The sequence below is a fragment of the Callithrix jacchus genome, chromosome 6 (genome assembly GCF_049354715.1).
Source record: "Callithrix jacchus isolate 240 chromosome 6, calJac240_pri, whole genome shotgun sequence".
NCBI classification, from domain to species: domain Eukaryota; kingdom Metazoa; phylum Chordata; class Mammalia; order Primates; family Cebidae; genus Callithrix; species Callithrix jacchus.
This window is the reverse complement of record NC_133507.1, coordinates 162,434,035-162,459,046: the sequence shown is the minus strand read 5'-3', so window position 1 is coordinate 162,459,046 and position 25,012 is coordinate 162,434,035. Positions and strand designations below refer to the sequence as shown.

General features: G+C 48.3%; 1 protein-coding gene across 2 annotated transcripts in view; it reads right to left on the bottom strand.

Moving 5' to 3' along the window:
* The window catches only part of PPP1R7 (protein phosphatase 1 regulatory subunit 7), a 29,521-nt gene that overhangs the window by 1,197 nt on the left and 3,312 nt on the right, over positions 1–25,012 (bottom strand). Inside the window, exons 2-9 of one of the 2 annotated variants that reach the window (XM_035306378.3) lie at positions 24,407–24,535; positions 19,021–19,076; positions 18,360–18,425; positions 17,205–17,335; positions 15,780–15,942; positions 13,791–13,907; positions 11,320–11,424; positions 7,788–7,874 (exon numbers count right to left, since the gene is read on the bottom strand). In XM_035306378.3, the coding sequence (XP_035162269.1) occupies positions 7,788–7,874; positions 11,320–11,424; positions 13,791–13,907; positions 15,780–15,942; positions 17,205–17,335; positions 18,360–18,425; positions 19,021–19,076; positions 24,407–24,535 (854 nt within the window). The remainder of the gene's footprint in view (positions 1–7,787; positions 7,875–11,319; positions 11,425–13,790; positions 13,908–15,779; positions 15,943–17,204; positions 17,336–18,359; positions 18,426–19,020; positions 19,077–24,406; positions 24,536–25,012) is intronic. The other variant, XM_035306379.3, reaches the window with a different exon arrangement.

Genomic DNA, 25,012 nt, shown 5'->3' with positions numbered 1-25,012 from the left:
CCACCAGGCTCCAGGCCGGTGTGCCAGCCAACATCTAACCACCAGCTCCCCGAAAAATACCAAAGCCCTCATGAGTAGTGTCTGCCAACTTCTGTGGTCTAAATATCCCCGCCATGGCTGATTTCATGCCACCAACATGAGTGATGTCCCCGGCTGTGGAGCTGGGATGAGACGTCACCACCAGCTCCCAGCCTAGCTGGAGGCAGCACATGGCTGCTTGCAGGTTTCATGATTGGAGCTTCAGGGGCACTCATGGAGCCCTGAACAAGGGGAGCCAGTCCAGCTTCACACCTTGGTGGTCTGACCCTCACTTTCCATCACCCTGAGTGTAGAAATCACATGTTCAGAGCTTCCCGACCTTAGGGCCTGCCACGCACACCATGGTGGCAAGAGCAGGGCCACTACTCCTGAGGCGGCGGCTGGACTTGACCGTGAACCTACAAGGGGCAGAGCCAGGGGCTCATTATAGGGCGACGGACTTTGACCCATTTTGCAGAGAGGTTAGGACGGGGACTGTCCGTGTGGCATGGAGTGCAAGCAGGGGTGCTCCAGTCTGGGGCCCATATCGCCTTGCCCACAGCTGGACCGGACGGGGGTGTCCCCTGCTCTGCACAGCTCCCCTTCTCTCCAGGGCCCTGTCTTGAACACTGCAGCTGTCAGACATGTTGATCTCTACCTCTTCCACTTAGAAGTACTGTGTTCCGCATGGGAAATGTCCCAGGTAAGGAGTGGGGCGATCACAGGGCTGGCCCTGGAATTTCCTCCTCAGAGCCTGCAGCTGTGTGCTGCCCACTGTCCACCACCTGAGGAGAGTGGCTTCATCTGTTTCTGTCTGTGGCAGGAGGTCTGGTCTGGCACCAGGTCCACTGTCATAGCCAGGCTGTCTTTAGTAACTTCACATGTGTTAGGGCCTCCCAGAGAGGAATATAATGTGCATCTCACAGGCTCACCTGTTTGAGAAACCCTATTTTTTTTTTTTTTTTTTTTTGTTTGAGACAGAGTCTTGCTCTGTCCCCCAGGCTGCAGTGCAATGGTGCGGTCTTGGCTCGTTGCAACCTCTCCTCCCGGGTTGAAGCGATTCTCCTGTCTCCTCCCGAGTAGCTGGGACTACAGGTGCATGCCACTATGCCCAATTTGCATATTTTTAGTAGAGATGGGTTTCACCGTATTGGTCAGGCTGGTCTCAAACTGTGGTCCACCTGTCTTGGCCTCCCAAAGTGCTAAGAATATAGGCGTGAGCCACTGGGCCTGGCTGCATGTGTCATTTTAAAGGCTCTAGATGCCTTACAGAAAACGCGTAGGAAACACAGCTCTCAGTAGTCATGGGAATGCCTGCTGCCATCACAGACTGGCTCCACCTACATTCTACAAGAGTCTCTGCCAACCTGACAGTAACACTGTCTCTCATTGTTTTAGTATATTTTTAAAATTAATGAGGTATGCCAGCATGGTGGCTCACGCCTGTAATCCCAGCACTTTGGGAGGCTGAGGTGGGTGGATCACTTGAGGCCAGGAGTTTGACATTAGCCTGGCCAACATGGTGAAACTTCATCTCTACTAAAAATACAAAAACTAGCCAGGTGTGGTGGTGGGAGGTGCCTGTAATCCCAACTATTTGGGAGGCTGAGGCAGGAGAACTGCTTGAATCCAGGAGGCAGAGGTTGCAGTGAGACAAGATCGCGCCATTGCACTCCAGCCTGGGCGACAAGAGCGAAGCTCCATCTCAAAAAAAAAGTAATGAGATAGAAAATGCTGTATGTATTTACAAGCAACTATTACTTCTTGCTCTGTGAACACCCCTAGTTTTCAAGTGGTACCTCTGTGTGAGCTGTTTTTGATAGAAGGATGTCAGCCCTGCATCTGACACACGTGCCTGACATGTTTTCCAACGTCATCTGTAGTCGGCCTCCGCCCAGCTGGCCACCCTTCCTTTCTATGTTCCTTCTACGCTCATTCAAATACGTTTCAGGCACTAACTGGGCATGGTGACTTTGGGAGGCGCAGGAAGGAGGATCGCTTGTGCTCAGGAGTTTGAAACCAGCCTGGCCACCATAGAAAGACCTTGTCTTTAAAAAAAATTTAAAAATGGGCCAGACATGGTGGCTCACTCCTGTAATCACAGCATTTTGGAAGGCTGAGGTGGGTGGATTACCTGAAGTAAGGAGTTTGAGACCAGCCTGGCCAACATAGTGAATCCCCGTCTCACTAAAAATACAAAAATTAGTTGGGCGTGGTGGCACACACGTGTAATCCCAGCTACTTGGAAGGCTGAGGCAGGAGAATCGTTTGAACCTGGGAAGTGGAGGTTGCAGTGAGATTGTGCCATTGTACTCCAGCCTGGGTGACCAGAACAGAATTTCGTCTCAAAAAACGAAAAATAAAGAAAGAAACAAACAAAAAACAGGAGCCAGACTTAACGGTGCACACCTGCAGCCCCAGCTATTCGGGAAGCTGAGATGGGAGGATCATTTGAACTCAGGAGGTCAAGGCTGCAGTGAGCCATGATCAAGCTACTGCACTCTAGCCTGGGTGACAGAACAAGACCCTGTCTCAAAAAAAAAAAAAAAAAAAAAAAAAAGAAAGTATATGAGGCACTATTCCAGATGCTGGTGAGATGAGAGTGAGCAAAACGATACCCATCCAGTGGCATATTATTCAGCGTTAAACAGGAAGGAAGTACTGACACGTGCTACAGAATGAATCGTCTTCAGGACGTGGTGGTGACCGAAGTAAGCCAGTCACAGACTCATAGAGCTAGAAAGCAGAGTGGTCGTTGTCAGGGTCTGGGAAGGGCAAAATAGGGAGTTGTTGCTCACTGGGTGCAGAGTTTCAGTTTCGTAAGACGAAGAGTCCTGGAGATGGATGGTGGTGGCAGCTGTGCGCCACTGTGAATGCGCTGAATACCACTTACTCTACACTTCAACATGGTTAAGACAGTACGTTTTCTACGATGTATGTTTTACCACAATAAAGAAATCGGGAGGGAAAACAAAGTAAGCCAAACACAAATTCCCCTGCCCTTGTGAGGCTTCTGCTCTGCAATGGGGGAGACTGAGGCACAAAAGGGAAATAAACAAGCAGGACTTCTATTTCAAGCCATGATGGAGCAGCTGGTGCTGGGCTCCTGCCTTTGTCACAAGCTACTAGAAAACAGGACAGAATATCTGAAACAATTGTTTTTACACATCGGGCAACAAGCAACACAGAGCAGGGATTCCTGGGCGATAGGAAACAAATGACGTGGGTGGCAAAATCACCCTGACCTTCTGCCTGGGGGAACTTTCTGGATCACTACCAGGAGGGGGAACCCAGGTAGAGGCTGAGTTGAGATGGTGACTGCAGTCTGGAGAGGCAGAGGGAGCTAGCATGTATAGACAGGAGTGAGCTCTGTAGGGAAAAAGCCTCCAGGAACCCACATGATATGCTCTTGAATCCTGGACTGAAGATGCAGCCGTGCTAGGCAGAGTGAAAAGCTAAAGGCTGGTGAAAGTATAACCATGAGGGAGCCCAGAGCTCACCCATGGCAGGTCCAAGTTTGTGTTCCCACCAACCACCGTGGAGAGAACTTACATTCACAGGATATTCACCAGAGATCCCAGGAGGGCCACAGCTTCAAAATAGCGCTAGATTAATCTTACGGGGTGGGCTATTTAGATGTGCTCTAACAAAGCTTCAAAACAAGCCTCAAAAGGACCAAGCTTCTGCATTCTGCACGTAGGCAAGCATGATCCTGTGGCAGGAGAACATGGGCAGAGACAGAGCCAATAAAAAAAAAGATCAAGCTGTAACTCAACTGTCAGTTAATCTCCAATATGCTTTGAAGGAAAACATCAATTCCAGACATTCAACAATTTAATGTCATAAAACCCAGGATCTAAGAAAACATTACAAGATGTGAAGAAGGAAGGACTTAAAGGAAAACATGCATCTAAAAAAGAGAGAAAGATAATCTACCACCCAACAAAAACCTAAATGTTCTTTTAGAGCTGAGAAACAATACAGTATCTGGAATAAAATTCATGACACGGGCTTAACAGCCGATTGGACACTACAGATGAAAAGATCATGGTCTTGAACGTTCAGCAATGGAAATGGTACAAACAGGCACAACAAGATTAAAGCCTGAGGCGTGGAACAGGGTGGAGGAAATGGCCTCAGGGCCTCACTAGCACCAGAGGAACCTGTATAATGGGTTGCAGAGAGAAACTGGAGTTGGGGAGCAAGGGCGGAAAAACTTTTAGAGAAAATAATTTCCAGAAGTTTTCCACATTTTGTTTTTTTAAGATGGGGTTTCACCATGATGGCCAGGCTGGTCTCCAACTCCTGATCTCAGGTGATCCACCTGCCTCAGCTTGCCAAAGTGCTGGGATTACAGGCATGAGCCACTTTAAAATGTCTCTAAAAGATAAGGTATCATGGGGATTATAAGATATTTAGATGCAGGCCTGTAATCCCAGCACTTTGGGAGGCCGAGGCAGGTGGATCCCGAGGTCAAGAGATCGAGACCATCCTGGTCAAAAAGGTGAAACACCGTCTCTACTAAAAATACAAAAAATTAGCTGGGCATGGTGGCGTGTGCCTGTAATCCCAGCTACTCAAGAGGCTGAGGCAGGAGAATTGCCTGAACCCAGGAGGCGGAAGTTGTGGTGAGCTGGGATCGCGCCATTGCACTCCAGCCTGGGTAACGAGCGAAACTCTGTCTCAAAAAAAACAAAAAAACAAAAAAAAAAAGATATTTAAATGTAAAATATATAGATGGTGATAAATTAAAAATGCATTTAAAATTCTAATCGCTAAAACAAAAGCAACCCTCCCCCCAAACAAATAAGAAAACACTAGTGCAGAGGTATAGCAAATAAGCCAATAATAGTTAAAATAGACTGCCAAAAATTAAAAAAAAATACAAAACTCACTCCAAAGAGAAGGCAGGAAAGAGTAAACAAATAATAGATGAGACAAATAAAAAACAAGTACTAAGATGATAGTTAAACTCAACCATTATACAAAAAGTACTTAAATATAATTATATTAAATATAAGCAGTCTAAACATACCACTTAAAAGGCAGAGATTGCCAGACTGGATAAGAAAGCATGACCTAGTTATATACTTTTTACAAAAAACATATTTTTATTATAAAGGCACAGGATTAAGAGTAAATGGATGGAAAAAGATTTCATGAGAGCACTAACCCTAAGACAGATGAACTGACTATGTTAGTAACAGACGAAATATTCTTCCAGGACAAGGATAAAGAGGACAGCAATAAAGAACACTTCATGTGATGGATGGATCAATTCACCAAGAATTCCTTAATCCTGAACCTGATAACAGACTTTGAAAACACAAACAAAAAAACAAAAAACTAATGGAACTGAAAGGAGAAACAGATCCATTGGTAATAACAGTTGCAAGGTTTCAACATTCTCCTCTCAGTAACTAGAAGAACAAAGACAGAAAAATCAATAAACATAGTATTTGGGTTGTCAGAAACTTGTTAAGACTGGTTTTCTATTTCTTCTTTAGAGACTAACAATGTGCATCTCAAATGTGATATGAGCAGGACCTGAGTTTGAGAGTTCCTGGTTTGTAACTTCCCTTCCTGGAATGCAATTCTTTACCTGTAAAATGGGGTAATATGATCTTATTTACATGGTTGCTGTGATAATTAGATTAGAATGGAAAGCAGTCTGGACCCATTAAAGTGCTGTGCAAATTCTGACTATTCTTTTTACTATCTTTGGTGGTCTAGGCAACACGATTCTTCTGTGTTACAGGGTCAGGCACTATCTGACCCCTAGTGATTGGTCACCAGCCTGCCTGACTTCCTGCTAGCTGTGGTGCCCAGGTTGGCCCCTGCCTGTGGTCTCAGACTCTGTGGCCCATGCTCTGCTCCTAGGCAGGGCATGCAGAAGGAATCATAAGCTTTGGGAACATTGCTTCAGTATCAGCTCATTTCCCAACCTGCTCCCTCATTTTTTGCCAGGTGCCCTTTCCCTATTACCTAGGTCCTCTGTCTGGACTCCTTATTCCTGTTGTTTGGTTTCTTTGGGTAATTCCCTGGCTTCTTTGCCAACTCCCTATGCACTGATCCAAGCAGCCTACCACCTGCCATACCTTCCTTCAAGGGTGGGCTGCACATAGACCCGCCTGGACTCAGGGAGGCTCCCCCTGGCCTGGGACATCTTTATCCCCTGCCAAATTCTGGCCCTGGTCTTCCCAGACATGCTCTAGTATCACATCCTGGTGCTACTCAAGACTCAGTGCCACCAATAAGGGGCAAGGAACATTTGCAGCAAGCCACTTGTGTTCTAGGGAAGCCTTTTAAGATGGGGAAAGGAAAACGCACAGGACATTAGCAGGGTCAGCAGCACAGCTAGAGGGGAGACAAGGAAGAATGGTGCCTTACACTCAGCATGAATCCTGGACTAGACTGAACGTATCTGAGGACACTACTACATTCACAGCATCAGAGTTACATCTGTTCCATGATCCCTGCAGGGGCCACATGCTAGGGGAAAGGCAATAAGCCTTAGGAGAATTTCCTAAGGGAATCCTCACACTGAAGACTTCAACTTGGGGATCATTTCCCAACCACTTTGGAGGAATTGCAGAAACTTCTTACATTCTGTTTTTCTTTTTTTTTTTGAGACAGAGTTTTGCTCTTGTTACACGGGCCGGAGTGCGATGGCACGATCTCAGCTCACTGCAACCTCTGCCTCCTGGGTTCAGGCAATTCTCCTGCCTCAGCCTCCTGAGTAGCTGGGATTACAGGCACGCGCCACCATGCCCAGCTAATTTTTTGTATTTTCAGTAGAGACGGGGTTTCACCTTTTTGACCAGGATGGTCTCGATCTCTTGACCTCGTGATCCACCCACCTAGGCCTCCCAAAGTGCTGGGATTACAGGCGTGAGCCACCGCGCCTGGCTATATTCTCTTTTTCTTCCTACTGACTCCGCAACACTACTCCTGAAACATATCTGTGACCACAAGGCAAATACAAGGCAGATTCCAAGAAGACTAACTGCAGAAACCCATCTGACCTTTCCTTCTGTTGAGCTGGAACATACCTGCACAGAATGTGTGTGCCTCTCTGCTGGTGTTTGGAAACTATATAGTCAAATGACAATTTGAGGTTCTGCCCATACCTAGATTAGGGCTTCTCCAACCTCTGCAAGTACTGTAATCACCTGGAGTCTTGTAAAGCAAAGGACTCAGTTTGCATCTGAGCTATGGTGGGACAGAGGATTTTGCATTTTTTTTTTGAGACGGAGTTTCGCTCATTACCCAGCCTGGAGTGCAATGGTGCGATCTTGGCTCACCGCAACCTCTGCCTCCTGGGTTCAGGCAATTCTCCTGCCTCAGTCTCCTGAGTAGCTGGGATTACAGGCATGAGCCACCGTGCCCAGCTAATTTTTTGTATTTTTAGTAGAGATGGGGTTTCACCATGTTGACCAAGATGGTCTCGATCTCTTGACCTTGTGATCCACCCGCCTCAGCCTCCCAAAGTGCTGGGATTACAGGCTTGAGCCACTGCTCGGCCCAGGATTTTACATTTCTAACAAGATCCCCAGCTATGCCAATGCTGCTGATCTGTGGTTCATGCTCTGAGGAGCACAGACAACACCAAATACAAGTCTGTAAGATTACCCACCCCAAATCTCATGACGTGACAGTCACTCAGCACGAAGGCTTACGGGAGATCCTTGTATTCATTCATATGCCATTTTAATCAGTGAGACCAGTTTAGTCAAAGTGTCGTCAACCCCAGTGTGTATTAAACTTACCCAGAATTCTTGCAGCTCTGTTAGATGGCTGATGTTTTCAATCTTTTTGATTCTATTTGATGCAATGTCCAACATGGTGAGTTTGTTCTAAAAGAAGGAAATAAAATGTTTCCTGGATTACCTGTGATCAACAGTGACTTGCAAGATGGATCACACAGGTAGTGTCTGGCGCTGAGCTTAGGGCTGCAAGCACGCTGCCCTCTCTACCCTCACAGGATAAGGGCATACTACAGAGGGTGACGAGACCTGCCTGCTTCCTGCAGCCTTCCCTGGGACAGTGTTTCCATCAGACCCTGCCAAGCTACCTCCTTAAGCTCTTCTGATTGTTGGGATTTGAGACTGTGTTAGACTCCAAGCCCAGTGCTCCCAGAGACTGACCGTCCCAGCAAGAACTGAGTAACCCCCTGATGCTCTGAAGAAAGGCTGACAATTGTAGTAGCATTTCCTCAGCGCTCATCACGAGGAAATGTACGACCAAGTAGTCTTCAAAACAAAGTTCCTCTTTTCATTTAGGGATGAGGAACTCGGGGCTCAGTGGGGCTAAGAATGTGTCCAGGCACACAGTAGCAGTGGGAGAGGCAAGACTCGGACTCCAGGCCCACACTCTTGTTTGGGAAGAGGCTGCCAGAAGCACAAGTGCAGAGAACGGAGCTGTGCTGAGGACTGGGTGCTGGGGACTGGGTGCTGAGGACTGGGTGCTGGGGACTGGGTGCTGGGGACTGGGTGCTGAGGACTGGGTGCTGGGGACTGGGTGCTGGGGACTGGGTGCTGGGGACTGGGTGCTGAGGACTGGGTGCTGGGGACTGGGTGCTGAGGACTGGGTCCTGAGGACTGGGTGCTGGGCCTGCTGAGTACCTGCTGCAGGGTGTGTGTCCCCCACCGGGAGACAAGAGTGTGTTTTAGGAAAACGCACATCAGATATTCACTTTCCAATATACATTAGCTAAGCCTAGGCAATACTTTTCTAATAAAAAGGAGAACGTTTACAAGCTGTCTGAGAACCTCTGACAAAGTTAATTCCCTGCTCGGCCCTCATGCTCTGCTCCCTCCCAAGTCCCTTCCTTGGTTTTCTACTGCATTTTTTTGGTATCCTAATTCCAAAGTCTTCCAAGTTTTAAGGGAGCTTAAAAACGTTTCAAAAGCAAACACTCCTTCCCCAGCCTCCCCCAAAATGTACCCAGCCAGTGGCTTTCCCAATTCAAAAGCGCTCTGGCTGTGGCCTCTGGCTGCACCACCCTTGCCTCCCAGTGCCCCAGCTGGCACCAGATGCGTGTGTCAAGTCCGACGCCACTCTCCAGCAGGCTATGTGCGACATGCTGCCTGGGAGGTGCCTTCAAACCACCCCATCTTGGCGCCCTGGTCAGTTCTGCTCACAGAGTACCAACAGCAACACCGTCTGAGGGAGGAGCTCAGGGGGCAGGTTCAGAGTAAAAGGGGCTTCAGGGGATGGTGCAGAAAACAGGACTGTGGGCAGTCCAGTGGCACACTGCCTGGCGGCGGGGCTGGGACAGACCTCTCCAGCACAGACGGCAGCTCTTCCCCTGAACCCTGCACTGTTCTGACATGCCCATGGTCACCAGGAATGCAAGCCCAGAAACTGGCAAAATCAAAGTGGCCTGGAACACACAGCAGGATTTGAGCCTCGTGCAGTGCAAATACCAAGGCTCAGTAGGAGGGCAGGGCTGCTGATGGGCTCTGGCTGTCAGACCTGGTCCCTGACCTCTAAGCTCAGGGTCCAGTTATGCGCTCAAGGCTATTTCACGTTTTTCTAGGGGAGCTGGACAATGTTGTGAAAACTCGTCCAAAAGCAAACTAGTAAGAACTGCTTAAAAAATACAAAAAAACAAAAACGATGGGACAGAGTGAGGAGAGCAGGCACATCCAAGGGCATGACAAGGCCACAGAAGTTACACCTGTCAGGGACCACTGCAAGCATATTCCAGACTAACAGGAGAGAGCCCAGAGCTGGAGGAGACACTGCAGAAGACAGGAGTCGTGAGGCACTGGGGAGGGGGCACTGTCTAAGTCCCCATCTGCAACAAAACTACATTTACTATCTAATTTCCCACCATAAAAATAAATTCCAGATAAATTAAGAGACAAAACTTAGGAGGAAGTATTTGTCTGATCTCTAGTGAAAAAAATGGCAGAGGGAAAACTGTCACATTTGATCATGATGAAGATTACAATAACGTAATTACCTTTAATGCAACAATTTTTTCTGTTTTGTTTCAGAGGCCCAAGAATAATCTGGTGTTTAACCAAGATCACGGGGTAGCACTTGCACTAGTAAAATTCCGAATTACACTTCTTTCCAGTTTTCTTGGGACTGGCTGCTTATTTGAAAATGATGCAGATTGTCTGTCTCCCACTGGACACTTGGTGTTGACTGTGGGGCCTCGGCTCGGGTGGCCAGGGTGCAAGAGGGCACTAGGGCTCCCTTGAGCGTGGGCTCCCTGCTGCGCACCCTACCTGGCCCTCATCCCAGGCCCTTCCACACAGTCCCCAGTGCTGTTCCACGGCAGGTATGTCTCAGCTTACCACTCTAAACCACACAGGCGAACACTTGGTTTGTATGATGGTTTTATAAGCTTTTAATTTCACTGCAAAGTCAGAGGAAGGTGACCAAACTTTCCACAGGCAAATCTGAATTTTTCCAAAATTTTATGCAGGAGTTGGTGAAATTTACTGATGGCAACTAGGCCCTGGGGTTGAGGTACAAAGCCCTTTAATGAGATTGAAATGCTATGTTTATAGACCAATCTAGTTATATTTGCTGGCAATTTAACAAAACAGAAAAAAACAAGTAAAATTGAATGAGAAAAAGTCTTTTATTTCTCTTGAACACTGCACTGGGACAAAGCAGGGTGAGCTGGAGGCAGCTGAGAAGGGTGGGGCCTCTGTGGGCAGACCTCCTCTCAGTACGAGAGGCCGGCCTGCACCTGAGGGAGAAGGGCTGGGGAGGGTGGCAGGAGCACGGACAGGTGAGGGCAGGGGTGGACAGCACGCAGGGAGGAATGGGGGAGGAGGAAGCTGCTCATGCTCTAAGAAGAGGAGGGGGATGGGACTGAGAGCTGGTCCTGTGCCCTCTGTGGGCTGGGACGTAGGGGCTGAGGCCAGTGGGCCATCGGCAGAAGGTCAGTGGCCGAGGGGTACCAGTCACCCTCTGTAGTACAGGGCCCTTTATGAGCAGGTTGGGTTCATTTTTTTCAAACCCTGCAAAATGCCTGCAGTGCAGCAGATGCTGCCCCACTGAGGGAGCCTACAGACGCCTGTGCTGAAATTCCACAGAAAGCGTTAGCCCTTCAAGGCACACTCAGGGCAGAGGGCCGACAGGCACACAGCTCCTGCACTTCTCAGTATGAGGAGGGGCCCTCAGTTTTCAGGATGGGAAGGTCTCTCTGATAAACCTCTGGAGGTAGGGCATCTTCCTGACACTGACCCGAGAGACCTGTGTGTGATGGCTGGCCAGCTGCCTGCCTGCCTGTTGCCCACTGCCCACACAGCCCCAGACCGACAGCGGGTGTCTTACATTGTTCTCCAGGCCCTCGATGACCTCGATGCCGTTGTGGCTGAGGTACAGCTCCCGCAGGTTCACCAGGTTCTGCAGACCCTCGATCTTGGTCAGCCGGTTGCTCTGCAAGAGGGAGAGCATGCAGCCATCAGAACAACACAAAGGACGAGAGAGGAAACGGCTTTTAGGGAATCCTGAAGAATTCTAAGAATAGAGCATTTCACTTAAAACATGCTAGAATGGACTCAGGTAGAGAGAAAAAGAGGATCAAAATTTTGAGCCTGCTGTACTGAGCTAAAATTCATGCAAGGGAATCATATATATATTTTTTTGAGATGAAGTTTTGCTCTTGTTGCCCAGGGTGGAGTAAAATGGCACAATCCCGGCTCACTGCAACCTCTGCCTCCTGGGTTCAAGCGATTTTCCTGTCTCAGCCTTCCCACAAGCTGGGACTACAGGCATGAGCCACCATGCCCAGCTAATTTTTTTGTATTTTTAGCAGAGGCAGGGTTTCACCATGTTAGGCAGGATGGTCTTGATCTCCTGACCTTGTGATCACCTGTCCTCCCAAAGTCCTAAGATTACAGGCATAAGCCACTGTGCGTGGCAACTTTTTTTTTTTTTTTTTTTTGAGATGGAGTCTTGCTCTGTCACTCAGGCTAGAGTGCAGTGGCACAATCTCGGCTCACTGTAACCTCTGCCTCCTGGGTTCAGGCAATTCTGCCTCAGCCTCCTGAGTAGCTGGGATTATAGGTGCCCACCACACCTGGGTAATTTTTTCTTTGGTATTTATTTATTGAGATAGAGTTTTGCTCTCATTACCCAGGCTGGAGTGCAATGGTGCGATCTCGGCTCACTGCAACCTCTGCCTCCTGGGTTCAAGCAATTCTCCTGCCTCAGCCTCCTGAGTAGCTGGGACTACAGGTGCACGCCACCATGCTCGGCTAATTTTTTGTATGTTTAGTAGAGACAGGGTTTCAACATGTTGACCAGGATGGGCTCGATCTCTTGACCTCAAGATCCACCTGCCTTGGCCTCCCAAAGTGCTGGGATTATAGGCGTGAGCAACCGCGCCCAGCCTTTTTGGTATTTTTTAATAGAGATGGGGTTTTACTATGTTGGCCAGGCTAGTCTTGAACTCCCGACTTCAAGTGATCAGACTGCTTCGGCCTCCCAAAGTGCTGAGATTACAGACATGAGCCAATATGCCTGACCTAATAATTTTTTATTAAAATATTTTTAATTTTTTAGAGATGGGCTCTCACTATGTTGCCCAGGCTGGTCTCGAACTTCTGGGCTCAAGCAATCTGACCACCTCAACCTCCCAAAGTACTGGGATTTCAGAAATTAGTCACGCACCAGGCCAGGAACTTTTTAAAAGAAGCCTGACAAACTTCTGCGTCACCAAGGGTTAAGAGTGATTTTCACATGCCCCTCACTGTCAGTTGGCGGGGGGGGGGTCAGCTACCACACTGGGCCTTGTCTCACGACACTCTGCTCCATCTCACTTCAAGGGTCCAACTCTGCTAATATGCTTCCAATGCAAAAGGTAAACCCGAGCACAGCACACTCAAGTACCTACCAACTCCCAAATGCAGAGGCCTCACAGGGCTGATGCTCTCTGTGCAATGGAAGAAACTGAGCCAAACGCTGTAGAATTTAGAATAAGCTTCACCTTCTGAAGAAGTCCCCTTTGGCTAAAAACCATCTAGGACCGTTACTGGGTGGTGGGGGAGGCACGGCACTTAAGAATGACATTTTTGGGGAGGCCAAGGCAGGAGGTTTGCTTGAGTCTAGGAGTGCAAGACCAGCCTGGGCAACATAGTGAAACCGCTTCTCTACAAAATATACAAAAATTAGCCAGGCATGGTAGTGTGTGCCTGTAGTCCCAGCTACCTGGGAGGCTGAGGGAGGATTGCTTGAGTCCAGGAGTGTGATGCTGTAGTGAGCTATGATTGCACCTGTCACTGCACTCCTGCCTGGATGACAGAGTGAGATGTCTCTTAAAACAAAAAACAAGACCGGGAGTAGTGGCCCATGTCTGTGAACCCAGCATTTTGGGTGGCCAAGGCAGAAAGATCACTTCAGATCAAGAGTTAAGAGACCAGCCTAGGCAACACAGTGAGACCTCATCTCTTCTGCACAAAGTATTAGCCAAACGTGGTAGTACATGCCTGTAGTCCTACCTATTTGGCAGGCTGAGGTGGAAGGTTGGCTTGAGCCCAGAAGTTGGAGGCTGCAGTGAGCTATGACAGCCCTCTGCTGTACTCTAGCCTGAGTGACAGATAAAGACCTTTTCTCTAAAAAAGTAAAAAAAATAAAAATGAAAGAGAGAATTAAGCTTTTGCTTGGCACGTGTGTATATAAAGTCTATGGCATCTGAGGTTTCAATGGCACACTGATGGTGAAACAAAATGCCAGCTGTGAAGGGTGAAACGAAGGCTGTGTTGGGCAGCGCTGCCCAGCCAGGGCCTGCAGGAGCTCCATACCTGCATACTGAGGACCGTCAGGTTGGTGAGCGCATCCAGGTTCTGAAGTTTAGTAATTTTGTTTTTCCCCAAAAACAAACTCTCCAGATTGGTTAATGTGTCAATATTTTCAATTGCCTGTGGAAAGGACAGAAGAGTGGTGAGTGCTGCAGCCGGCCGGTGCCTGCACTGGGGCAGAGCTATCTGGGCTTCAGCTCTGAGATGTGGGGCTAGTGACGTCTCTGCTAAGATTTCCACTGGAAATCTTACTTGAAGGTAGAATACAACAGTGGCAAGTCCAAGACTGTCTTGAGCTCACTCCCAACCTTGGATTTTCTGGGGTTCTGAGGAACAGACTTAGAATCCACAGACCAGCAGATTCCAAAGTCTCTTCCAGTTCTAAACTTGTGAGCTCACACATCAACATATCAAGAGACTCGGTCTCTACAGAAGTATGGGGCATTCTGACCCCAAGTCTTTGAAATCTCGGGGTCCTCACTTAGGATTCCTGGGGGCCCACACCCCACAGCACTCTGCCCCTCTTGCCCAGTTTCCACACCCTCCCGCACCGCTCTTCCTTGCTGTGATGCTGTGCTCCTCTAATCAACCATAAACCTCCAGAGGCAGTGACGACGCTGCCCTGTCTGGCCTCCCCACGGTGACTTGCCTACAGCAGGCTGTTTAATGACTGTTTATTGATTTGACTTCAGTTTCTTTCCTCTGTCAGTTTACTCTCTCTCAGAATAAGTCATTCTTTAAATATTTCAGCAGACACAAAATAACCAGATGAGGTACATGCTACTCAGGTGGGGACTCCAGGAGGGAAGACGTGCTAATCCACACACCACCATAGGACTTGGCAGGGGTGGTAGCATCCTCACACGATGAGCTGGCATTAACTTGTGATGAGCCACTGTCCCCCTGGAAAGCTTCACAGTGAGAAACTTGATAAAATGCGGACATCTGGGCTCTCTTAAATGTGCTGCTTTGCTGTTTGTGCCCATGAGATCTATAACAGTAACTGTCAAGAAACTCTTGCCAAAACCACCCTCCCCTGGTTTGTATCCTGTCCAAGCTCTCAAGGGCCCAGGACAGACATAGCATGCTGTAATACTTCCCGAAGCCAAACAGAGGGGCATCTGGGAACATGGGGCAGGGGCAGACGTGCTCAGAAACACCTGCCGGAGCCACTAAGCAAGGCCAAGGGAAGCACAGGCTCTGTGCCATGACCCCTATTAGGAGCTGGGCATGGGGCTCCAATGCTCTTCTAGCTGACAGAAGTCCTCCTCCCTGCCCATGGGAACCCTCCCTCCTCTCTGCCTGGCAGATCCATCCCCAGTGGCAGTCCTTCTGGGACACCCTCCCAGGTTCCCCTCCAGCACATGACGGTGGCGATGAGTCAGCTGATGAAGGCTCACTCCTGCTTCTGTGGAACAGCAGATCACCTTTCAAAAGTCTCTTATTTCCATTGTGTCCCAGGTTTTCAAGGTCAAATGGATCCTGGAGAACAGACCTAACCCTGTTGGGGACTGTGTCCCAGGAGTATGAAGCTGCGTAGGGAGAAAGGCCCACTTCAGCACTGCCTTCGGGAGTGTGTCACCATCAAGACACTTTCTAAAGCCCCTGGTGTGTATGTCAGTTCACTTCAAGTGACCACTCTGCTGGGCTTGGGAAGCTTTCATCCCAAAGAAGCACTGCAGAGGTCACCATGAGTGGGGTCAAGAGCAAGGCGTTCAGTAGGTTGGTTCATCGCCGGCAGAATGTAACTGGGAATGGTGTGATTTAGGATCATGATTTGGATGAAGAGCAACTGAAATCTATGTGCAGAAGAAAGGCTAGACCACTCAGTTAGGGCTTACTAATACTGACTTCCAGTTAGCATTTCTTTAAAAATGATAATTTCCCTGTTCATGAAAAAATCACAGCGGAAGACAAATGAAGCTCAGCATGCACTCTACATACACCCACTGAGCCCCTACATAGCCCGTTAGCTGCCTCTCCCACACCTACCCGGATGCGGTTAGATCCCAGCTCTAGCATCTGTAGTTGATGTAAGTTGCTTAAGTTCTCAATTTTGCTGATTTTATTGTTGACCAAGAAGAGTTTTTTCAGTTGTGTTAACTTGTCAACCCCTTCGATGTTTCTCAGCAGATTAAAAGAAATATCTAGAATCCTGAGAACAAGCAAAACAGTTAAAAAAAATTTACATAAGTGGCCAGGCACAGTGGCTCACACCTGTAATCGCAGCACTTTGGGATGCTGAGGCAGGTGGATTACCTGAGGTCTGGAGTTCAAGACCAGCCTGGCCAACACAGAGAAACCCCATCTCTACTAAAAATACAAAATTAGCTAGGAGTGGTGGCACATTCCTGTAATCCAAGCTACCTGGGAGGCTGAGGCAGGAGAACTGCTTGAACCAGGTAGGCAGAGGTTGTGGTGAGCCGAGATTGTGCCATTATACTCCAGCCTGGGCAACAAGAGCAAAACCTTGTCTCAAAAAAAAAAAAAAAAAAATTACAAGAGCATAGGTTGCATAGAACTCACACCACCTTAGAAGTGGCATCCCCATCAGGTGACTGCAGTCACTGCGGGGGTGGGGGTCTGACTGTGCCCCTGCTAGTGTCTGGCCCACACTGATGCTATCATGAGAGATTTGGAGGCTGCCCAGGAGCCCAGAGCAAGCCAGTGGCAGCCTACAGGCTCCTGATGCCCTGGCTCCCAGCATGGTATCTGAAGCAGAAACTGTGTTTCATTCACATTTGTGCCCGTGACGAGACCTCCAGCACCAGGCTCTGCACACACAAGGGACCTGATATGTACTGAATTAGAAACAAAACAAACAAAAATAATGAGCAACAAAGGCGCAGAAATCCAGGTAAAGTTATAACTAGGATCTGGCTCCTTTTTTAATTTTAATTTTTGTAGACGGGGTCTTGTTATGTTGCCCAGGCTATGTCAAACTTCTGGGTTCAAGTGATCCTCCCAATGTGGCCTCCCAAAGTGCTGCAATTACAGGTGTGCACCACTGCACCTGGCTGAGGACCTGACTCCTTATATTAGAAATGTCACTTTTCTTAATTAAAAAAAAAAATTCAAAAGGTAACAGGAAATTTTGGATTAACGTTCTCCTCTACCAATCTCAGTATCATCCCTGAATGGAGGCTTTCCAGAAGTCCCACTGCAGCCTTCCCACCGGAGATGTACTTTGCAAGTCAGGATTGTCCAAGAAGGTGAAGACATGCATGAAGCTGACTCGGCCTCCTGGATCCCTGAATATGGCAGGCAAAGGCCTGGGATTCGCATGCAGGGCAGGACCCTGTGGCAGAGGCAGCCTCTCAAGGGCCAAGAGCCAGCAGGGGGTTGGCTCTGGAGAGACTGGACACCCCCCATCCAGTGGCCTCCCCACCACCTTCTCCTATGGGTCTCATGACTCACTCCAGCTCTGTTAGCGCCTCCAGATTCTCAATCTTCTTGATCTGGTTGTCGTAAAGATCCAGCTCTCGAAGACTCTGTAGCTCCTCCAGATTCTCAATGCATTTAATTAAATTTTGGCGGAGGCAGAGAGTCTGGGGGATGGGAAAAGGACAATTGACACAGGCAAGGGGGAGGCCATGAGAAGGCCTCAGCTGGTGCTGGAGGACACAGGACAGGCCTTTCTGGTGGAAGGATGTGTCTTTATTCTTCTGCTGTTTCCGAGAAAGGCGCTGACCTTTGGGAGGCAGGTGGGCAAGGGCACTAGGCTAGAATTCCTCCACACACCCTAAGGATGAGCAGGAACCCAAAGGGAGGCAGGAGGCAGAGGCAGGCCCCACACCAAGAGGCCTAGTTAGGGAGGGAGGCATTGGCCTGGGGCGTGGATATGTACCACTCTTGGCAGAGCCTTAAAGTCCTTAGTGGGCTTGATTTTGAGAAACAAATTCAAATGAGATGCACTGAGGGCCGTAAGATTCGGTGAGGGCTTAACTGAACACAGGCGCAGAAATGAGGCAGGCCAGAGTCAGGATTCCCTGGCCGCCAGAGCTCAGCAGTGATTACCCCAGGGCCAGGCCTCAAGTCCCTTGACTGCTGTCTCACACCCACTATGCTTCCAGTAGAGAAAGACTTCCACAAGGTGGAGCCAGCCCCACCTCCCACAGGCTGGGACAAGGACCACAACTTAGGACTAATTGCTCAGTTCGGGACTCATCCACATCCCATAGGTGAGTGTCACAGTTCCCTTGTGACAGCTCCCGAGTGTCACAGTTCCCTTGTGACAGCTCCCGAGTGTCACAGTTCCCTTGTGACAGCTCCCGAGTGTCACAGTTCCCTTGTGACAGCTCCCGAGTGTCACAGTTCCCTTGTGACAGCTCCCGTGTCACAGTTCCCTGGTGACAGTCCTGAGTGTCACAGTTCCCTGGTGACAGTTCCTGAGTGTCACAGTTCCCTGGTGACAGTTCCCGAGTATCACAGTTCCCTTGTGACAGTCCTGAGTGTCACAGTTCCCTGGTGACAGTCCTGAGTGTCACAGTTCCCTTGTGACAGTTCCTGAGTGTCACAGTTCCCTTGTGACAGTCCTGAGTGTCACAGTTCCCTGGTGACAGTTCCTCTCACCTTCACTTTCTTCAGCACCTCAAATCCTTCAATCTTCCCAATGCGATAGTGATTCAAATCAACATCCTGAAACAGAGCAGAAATCTATACTCAGCTATAGCAAAGTGGCTGGAGACGTACGTCCTAGAAGAGGAGCAATCAAAGGAGGCCTGGCAGTGGGCAGCGGTGGGGGAGGCAGTGCCAGGCGGGTCTGCAGCAGACACATGTCAGTGACAAGGTGTGCTGTAGGGGCTCTCTGGTTTAGTGGCGACTTACGGTTAGTTTTATGCAAAACCGACTCTCAAAATGATTGACACTTGGCATCTTTTTCTCATTCCCTAGATCCTGTATGCACAAAACATATGCCCAGGCTCTGAGGAGATGCACCCCATCCCGTCCCTATCAGAGACACACTATGGGCTCAGGAGGCCCAGAGACCAGTCATATACAGCCTGGGGCCATTGGGACCGCCATGTATGATGTAATCACCAGACCCAGACAATGTACGAGTCAAAGGCATCTCATCTGCCACACACTCCTCAAGGGTTGGACGTGGGATAACAGTCACCGGCATGAAAAACGACATGAACTAGGGAACTAGCTTTCTAATCTCATACAAGACAACCTGACAGGCTGGTCTGTCACTGCGCCCCCTAAGGCTGGGCTGAACAGGCAGCATTACCTCTGCATCTCTGTCCAGGTTGATGGTTTCCATGTCCACAGGCAGCTCGTGTTCTTCTGAAAAAATAAGAAAAAGAGGCTTCTTTAGAACCCTGTTAACAGGAGTCATCAGTGAAGAGCTGCCTCTGGCTGAGATCTGGTGCTGTTTGTGCCCAGAGCCAGCTCAGACGCCGAGAAGAAGCTGATGGGAAGGCTCGCTGAGGACCTGGAGAACGTAGAAGGGTTGGGCCCTGCTCCAACAATAGTGGCATTTTAAGCATCCTGAATTTCCTGAATTCAGATATTGGCAAAGGGTCTCCAAACATCCATCTGTGCCTTTGAACTTCCTGAGAACGGAAATGTGTTTCGAAGCTGCTGGTGGGAAGGAGGGGAGGAAGTGGCTGAGTGCAGGTGAGCAGGGCAGCGCTACTGCCTTCCCATGACTCAGGAGCAGTGGGACTGGAGCAGCCCACCTCCTACACAGGGAACCTACACAGCTTCTCCCTTTCTGTGTGTGGCGACAAACTAGGTCATCACAATATCCAGACCACATTGGGCACATCAGATGCTCAAGGATGGGCCTTTTATTGCTTTGGAAGGTGGCCCAGCATCTACAAACACTTCTCTCTGTAAAGAGCAAAACAAAACAAAACACAGTTCAACAGATAGGATCAAAGAGGCTCACTGAATAATTTAAACAGACTTCTCAACGGGGAGACTGGTGAACTCACTCCAGCAGAGAAGCCCACTGGATTTCATGAGGACTCTCCACCGCGGAGCCGCCGCCTCTGTGTGGAGGAGGGGAGAGAGCTGCTCTCTCTGCTGGGGGGACAGCGTCCCTGTGCAGCACTTCCTCACTTCCTTTCATTGGAACCTACTTCAGCATATGTGCTGAAAAGGACTAAGACACACAGATGCACACACACAAAGAAACAGGCACACCCATGCACAAAAGCGACACACACACACTCATGAAGACCCCCCCACACACCCACATCCCTTAAAACACTAAACATATTCACAGTAATTCCTTAATATCGCCAACTATTGTCAGTGTTCGCATTTCATCAACTGTCTTCACATTTCTTCCCTAGTTTACTTGCATTATGACTCAAATAAGGCTGTATGTTGTGACTAGATAGCATTCCTCTTTTTAAAAAAATTTTTAAATTTGAATTTTTTTTAAGAGACAGGGCCTCACTCTGCAGCTCAGGCTGGAGTATAGTGGTATAATCATAGCTCACTGCAGCCTTGAACTTGTGGGCTCAAGTGATCCCTGTCTCAGGCTCCCAGGAAGCTGAGACTACAGGTGTGTGCCACCATGCCCAGCTAAGTTGTTACAACCACGTTTGTACAGCCAGGGTCTCGCTATGTTGCCCATGCTGGTCTGGAACCCCTAGCCTCAAGTGATCCTCCCACCTTGGCCTCCCACAGTGCTAGGATAATAGGCATGAGCCACTGCACTTAGGCCAGCATTTTTCTTAAATTTCTTTTTCCCCTTGCAGTGTTCTGTTGCAGGAAAACAAGCTGTTTGTCTTGCAGTGCTTCTCCCAGTCTGGATCCTGTGAATGACTCCTGTAGGATGCTTTCTCCTGTACCTCCTGTCATTGTCACTACTTCACAGGGCTGTCGGGGCTCTTACTGCACCTCTTTCCTAGAGCAAACACGCACTTGCCTCTGCAGGGGAGTGACCTCACACAGCTCTGGACCGCACGCCAAGGCTGGCTCCGCACCTCTCCTGCAGGCTTCTGAGAGGAGCAGTTGACATCAGACCAGCTTAACAAAGTAAAGGTCCCACACAGCTGAATTCACTGCAGTTTTTCCACTATGCCTTTTCTGTAATGATCAACTGTGGCTAGTTAAAAAGCATGTTTACTATAGTTTATCCATGACTTTACAGGATATCAACTAACCTAATAATGAAAAGGAACTGGAGAAACCAAGAGAGAGGATACAAATCCCCTCAAAAGACAGTGTCAAGTCACGGTTTATGAGCTCTGGAAGTTGCCCTGGAAGAGGTGCTACAATTAAGGCAGGGTGCCCAGGTCACGTCATCTGAACCAGGACCCTTTGAGAGCAGAAGGCCAGTTATGCTGGGCCAGCAGGGATAAATGGGTTGTGTGTGTCCTCAGGACACATGGCCACATGGCTTTAAGGGGTCTTCTTTGTAATATATCCAGCATTGGCTGCCCACCCACCACTAAGAATGTCAGCTAACCTCTGAAACAAGGTTTCCAGCCTAGAACACCCTTCTGAGTATATTACATATTCATCATATTTTAAAAATGATTTAGAGAAAATAGGTAGAAGGTAACAGTTGACATGATTACATTTGTTTTAATTGAATTTAAGACTTGCATAGCCCCACGTGGTGGCTCACGCTTGTAATCCCAGCACTTTGGGTGCTGGGAGGCTGAGGTGTGCGGATTGCCTGAGGTCAGGAGTTCGAGACCAGCCTGGATAACATGGTGAAACCCCATCTCTACTAAAAATGCAAAACTTAGCCAGGCATGGTGGCGGGTGCCTGTAATCCCAGCTACGTGGGAGGCTGAGGCAGGACAATTGCTTGAACCTGGGAGCTGTTGCAATGAGCTAGGATTGCACCACTGCACTCTAGCCTGAGTGACAGAGCAAGACTCTGTCTCAAAAAAAAAAAAAGACTTACTTAAACATAGGTAAGAAAGTCTTGGCTTCTCTAAGGACTAGAAATGCGTATTCCCAGAGTATTTATAATCAGCTAGTCATCTGGAAGAAAAAAACTTGGATTTTTCCAGGCAAGGCCAGCTGGTCTGCCTTGTAGCTGCATGCCCCTGGACAAGCTGCAGAGTCTCATTTTCCTCATCTATAACACATTACCGCACCAGTGCACTTAGAGAACATGACGACAACATCATTAGCCTGTGCTAGTGAGCCAGGGAGAGAAAGCACACAGCGCTTGCTCTGCCAACTCTCAAGTCCTCCATGAACACCCGATGTCTCAGCAGCACCTATCTGAGGATAGCGGGGGCTCCTACCACCCCACTGTCTGTGACTAAGTCAGGCGATAACGGAAGCTTCCATCACTCCCATGCACTGCATTCCACCCACACCACTTCCAGAATATCAGCTCCCAAGTGCCAAAAAAGTAAGTGTGACTGGTACTTTTGTGGTCGTCTCCTTTTGCCTTAAAAGTAGGTTGCCATAGTTACCAATCATCTTTGCTGGCACAGAGAGCACAATGTTATTTTAAAAATTAGGTTTGTTTCTTGTATACAAATCTGGAAAATGCAGAATGTATAGATCCTTCTTAAACCTGCTGTTTGAAAAGACTCCATTTAATGTGTTTTCTTTAGCAGGTAAAAGTACATATATGAATACTGCTTAGAAACTTGCCTTTTTAAAAAAAAATCTCTAAAGGGACAGAACAATAATAAATATAATTTTAGAAAAAAGAAAATTAAAGTAGAAACTTACTGTATTTTTTTTTTTTTTTGAGATGGAGTCTTGCTCTGCCGCCCAGGCTAGAGTGCAGTGGCACAATATTGGCTCGTTGCAACCTCCGCCTTCCAGGTTCAAGCGATTCTCCTGCCTCAGCCTCCTCAGTAGCTGGGATTACAGGTGCATGCCACCACGCCTGGCTAATTTTTGTATTTTATTTATTTATTTATTTATTTTTGAGACAGAGTTTCGCTCGTTACCCAGACTGGACTGCAATGGCGCAATCTTGGCTCGCCGCATCCTCTGCCTCTTGGGTTCAGGCAATTCTCCTGCCTCAGCCTCCTGAGTAGCTGGGATTACAGGCGTGCGCCACCATGCCCAGCTAATTTTTTTATTTTTTTGTATTTTTAGTAGAGATGGGGTTTCACCATGTTGACCAGGATGGTCTCGATCTCTTGACCTCGTGATTCACCCACCTCAGCCTCCCAAAGTGCTGAGATTACAGACTTGAGCTACCGCACCCGGCCCTAATTTTTGTATTTTTAGTAGAGATGGGGTTTCACTGTATAGATCAGGCTTGTCTCCAACTCCTGACCTCATGATCCACCTGCCTCAGCCTCCCAAAGTGCTGGTATTACAGGTGTAAGCTACTGTGCCAGCTTAGAAACTTGCTTTTTTTTTGAGATGGAGTTTCCCTTTTGATGCCCAGGCTGGAGTGCCATGGCACGATCTTGGCTCACCACAACCTCCGCCTCCTGAGTTCAAGCAATTCTCCTGCCTCAGCCTCCCAAATAGATGGGATTACAGGCATGTGCTACCATGCCCAGCTAATTTTGTATTTTTTGTGGAGATGGGGTTTCTCCATTTTGGTCAGGCTGATCTTGAACTCCCAACCTTAGGTGATCTGCCCTCCTTGGCCTCCCAAATTGCTGGGATTATAGGCGTGAGCCACCGCAGCCAGCCAAAACTTGCTTTTTAAACCTAATTATCTTGGGTATCTTTTTGTGTTCATATGACTTCTCTCATTCTTTTCAACATAAATTGATTTTCTAAGCAAATGAAAAGGTTTGGGCCATTGCTGGGGAGGGTGAAAAACCATCATTATGGGTGAGAACTTACTTTTATTATCTCTAAATTTATTTTGTTGTTGTTATTCATTAAAACAATAAGAGGCAACTGGGCTATTTTCCACATAAAATGATTTTCTTAACATCTACGCATTTTAATTAAAAAAAAATGTTTTTTTGAATTTTTATTTTTTTGAGAGAGAGTCTCACTCTGTTGCCCAGGCTGGAGTGCAGTGGTACAATCTGGGGTCATTGCAGCCTCCATCTCCTGAGTTCAAGCGATTCTCCTGCCTCAGCCTCCTAAGTAGTTGGGACTACAGGTGCACACCATCATGCCTGGCTAATTTTTTTTTTTTTTTGGTATTTTTAGTAGATACAGGGTTTTACCATGTTGGCCAGGCTAGTTTCGAATTCCTGACCTCAAATGACCCACCTGCCTTGGCCTCCCAAAGTGCTAGGATTATAGGCGTGAGCCACTATGCCCAGCCACAATTTAGGCACTTTAAAAGTCAATCCTCAGGCCTATAAAAATGGTAAGGCAGTACTCAGAAATAACCTCTCAGAGATTAAAGGTTTCTATTACTATGGTAGGACATAGAAGCATAGCAGTCAGCTATGTTTATTTCAAATCTCATTTCCTAAACACATGGCTAAAAAAACAATGTCGTGGTTCTGTCTCCAATAGCACACCACTGTCAATATTCGTGCTAGGATTTGCCTTCAGTGGAACTGGAAAAAAACACATGCTTTTTGCAAATGCCATCAATGAGTCAGCCTGCGGATCCACCTGCCCTGAGGGCCCCTAAGGAACAGAACAGTCCTTCCTTCCCCAGACCGACACACCCCCTACCCAGGAACAGACCACGTGCAGCACAGCCACACCTCCCGACCAGCAGAAGTCCCTGAGGGAGCTGGGCCTCCTACCTTCTGGGTTCTCCTCCCCCCGCTCCTCCCCATCCTTCAGGCTCTGTTCACTGAGGTCAGCCACGATGCTGCTGCTGTGCTTCTTCCCCTCTTCATCGCCGGATTCCTCGGACTCGACCCGCCTGTCAACTGAACCCATGAATGTCAATAAGAATTCACATCCACTTTATGGGACTTTGAGGAACATATAACAGACCAACACCGAGGTGTAAGTCAAAAGGACTTCATTTAATCATGTTTGTTGAATCCAGCTCAATGAACATTTGCGTGTCTCCCAGGTCCCAGCACCACCTGAGGCATATAGCAGTGGGGAGAACGGGGGTGGGGGGGGATGCTGGGGAGCAGAGTGTGGAGCCCATATGGATACTTAGGTGAGGAACACACTACTTCTGCCCTCAAGGAGCTTGTGAAGAATTCCCCAGTGTTCTGAAAGCCTTGGATCACCTATGATTAAATGCACTAATGGAAGGAGGGCCTCTCACTTTCGGGCTGGGTGACCACCACTGTGACCCTTCTGTCACATACCTCCATCCATGCTCCACTATTCATTTGGCTAGGAAAACCAGCCAAGTGCACAGGCCCATGTTCTGAAAGAAATCAAGACTA